The 2,500-nt window shown below is 44.9% G+C and overlaps 1 protein-coding gene across 1 annotated transcript in view; it reads left to right on the top strand.

The window, feature by feature from the left end:
• The window catches only part of col5a1 (procollagen, type V, alpha 1), a 245,961-nt gene that overhangs the window by 159,145 nt on the left and 84,316 nt on the right, over positions 1 to 2,500 (top strand). Inside the window, exon 28 of the mRNA XM_080743867.1 lies at positions 178 to 231. Within this exon, the coding sequence (XP_080599993.1) occupies positions 178 to 231 (54 nt within the window). The remainder of the gene's footprint in view (positions 1 to 177; positions 232 to 2,500) is intronic.

Here is a 2,500-nt window from a genome sequence, read left to right as displayed (position 1 = left end):
TTGTCAAACATTGGAGAAAGAAATTGTGAAAATAGCAGATCTACATGCTCACAAGTGAGGCATTGTGAGCATGTAGATCTGCTTTTTTCACAACAGAACCGTGTTATACAAAATGTAATGCATCAACATTTAGTGCTCTAAACGACCTCTCATCTTCTGTACTCTTCTTCCCTTCAGGGACCTACAGGAAAACCAGGTCTGCCAGGGATGCCAGGAGCTGACGGCCCCCCGGTGAGTGTTTGAGGCCCCGCGAATCACACCCACACCAATCTGAGTTCCCAGAGGTTCTTTTTTTCGCCACTAGGGGGGCGAGAAGAACCTCTGGGCCAAAACTATGATATTCCTGGGGCAGGAAGTTGTCCCAGGCTCAGAATCTGAGCTGGGACAATACAGGAAGTAGAGCCCTGTGCAAACCTTCAAAACATTCAGAAAAGAAACCAACCAAAAACACTACAACAATATGCAGCCCATGTTTCAAGGTGAATCCTACCAGACTACACCCACACACACACCACCCTGGCCAAGATATGACTTCCGCTTGGTTCCAAGATTTCTAGCGGAAGTCTGTGTTTAACGGAAGTTACGTCATGCGGTGCGGGTCTGTTTACATTCCCCAGCGAAAGAACTAAAATAGATTGTAGCTCTTAACTCGCTCTAGGTGTAACATCACCTGAATCAATGTTTTAGTTTATATATTGTTTATTGTGAGCACAACCGACGGAGCAGGAGACGTAGACACGATTTTTTTCCAGCGGGGAATACGTTTGCAGGGACACCGCACTGTGAAAAGACGACAACTTCCGCGAATATTCAGCCCCACCTCCTAGAACGGTCTCTGCCTCATATCTTGACCAGGCTTTTCTCTTCGCAGATGAGTAAAGCCTGGCTACGCGAGGCTACACACACTCATGTTAATCTAATCTTGAAGAGTCAGTCAGAGAGTACAGTACAGATGAACCACTCTCAACCATTCCGAGGAGAGTACAATCTGTGCAGTCTTTGGTTCGGGAGGGTTTATTTGTACACTCTGGCAAGCCAGCCCTGATTCGTGCTCAGTCACTCATTCCTTCCCCAGTATCAGGTCTGGGCCTATAGGCACAGAGTATGAGGAATCAGAAAATGATCGGGGCCAATCAGTGACTGCGTCTCAACTGCTGTACGCACAACAAGTGAAAAGCTTCCCCTGATTGGTCCATGTGTAGATGGTGAAGTAGATGTTTGCTGCAGCATTTTCAAAACAACAATGGCTGCCCTCGATGCAACAAGTGTAACAGTTAACGCTGAAACGATAAAACAAGCAATAAGTGAAGTTATTTCAGAGTTGGAATTAATTACAACAATTAAAAAGGAACAGGAGTATGCGCTAGCGGAGTTCATCGTCCGAAAAGACGTGTTTGTTTGCCGTTCTTCCGACTGGCTGCACTGTGATGACAGATGTTTTGCTACGCTGATTGGTTAGAGGAGTCTGTCTGTCAAGGCAAGTACTCCCGCCCACTTTTCAAGCTGCCCATAACCCAAAGTCCGACTCATTATATTGTGGGAAGGAATGAGTGAGTGAATGAAAGCACAGTATGAGGCTGGCTGGCCAGGCTACTCAGTTCTTACATCCGATCTCACCCTGGGTTGAGAAAAGACCCGCCCCCACCTGCCTCTGATTGGCCTACCTCGATCACGCTTTCCCATCGAACTTGCTATAATGGAAGCCATTGTTCTCGCGTTGATGCGAATTAAAATGAACATTTTGAAATTGTTTGTTTCAACAACAAAAACAACCTGCCTAATGATGATGTCACTGGTAGGCGGGTTTCTGAACTGTCCTCTGATACACAGACCCAATAGAAAGACATAAGATGGCACCTTATCACGAGCATTTGTGAGGACCAATTATATGAAGGGTTTGGGAACCCCTGGTCTAATGACCAAAATCCCTTTAGAAACGTCAACTGCTGTTCATTTTCTGTACACAATCTTGTTTCTCCTTATAGCATACTCATCCATTTACCGTATACAATCTATTCCTGATATTACATTATTTATTCATCCATTGTTCCATCTTCTGTCGACCTTAATAATATTCTACATTCTCTCTCCTCTCTCAAGAGAATACAATGAATCAATTTACCTTAACACATTTATTTTTATTAGGCTATTATTATTATTTTCACTGGATATCCAATTTTAAATGTGCATATTTTGCACCGTGTGTGATTTGTACTGTTTAGATGTGCCTATTTTGTCCTCTTGCATTATGCATGCTTTGTGTGTGCGTCAGTGCACGGCTGTCTGTGCGTGCGGCTGTGGCGTGCTCGCGCGCGTGCGTGCACGTGTGCGCCGTAGCGTGAACGCCATGACAGACAGGCCTGGGCTTTAAAAAGCCCAGTAATAGCCTTCAGTACTTCTGTAATACTGTGATTAAGCCATTTAGGCCTAGAATTATTGAATGCTTTAACTGTTGAAAAATAGCAGATATACAAGCTCACAGCGCGGCACCGAGTGCCGC

The sequence above is a fragment of the Nannobrachium achirus genome (genome assembly GCF_963921795.1).
Source record: "Nannobrachium achirus genome assembly, chromosome: 15".
Lineage (NCBI taxonomy): Eukaryota > Metazoa > Chordata > Actinopteri > Myctophiformes > Myctophidae > Nannobrachium > Nannobrachium achirus.
The sequence above is the reverse complement of the archived record's forward strand: the minus strand, read 5'-3'. Positions and strand labels throughout refer to the sequence as shown.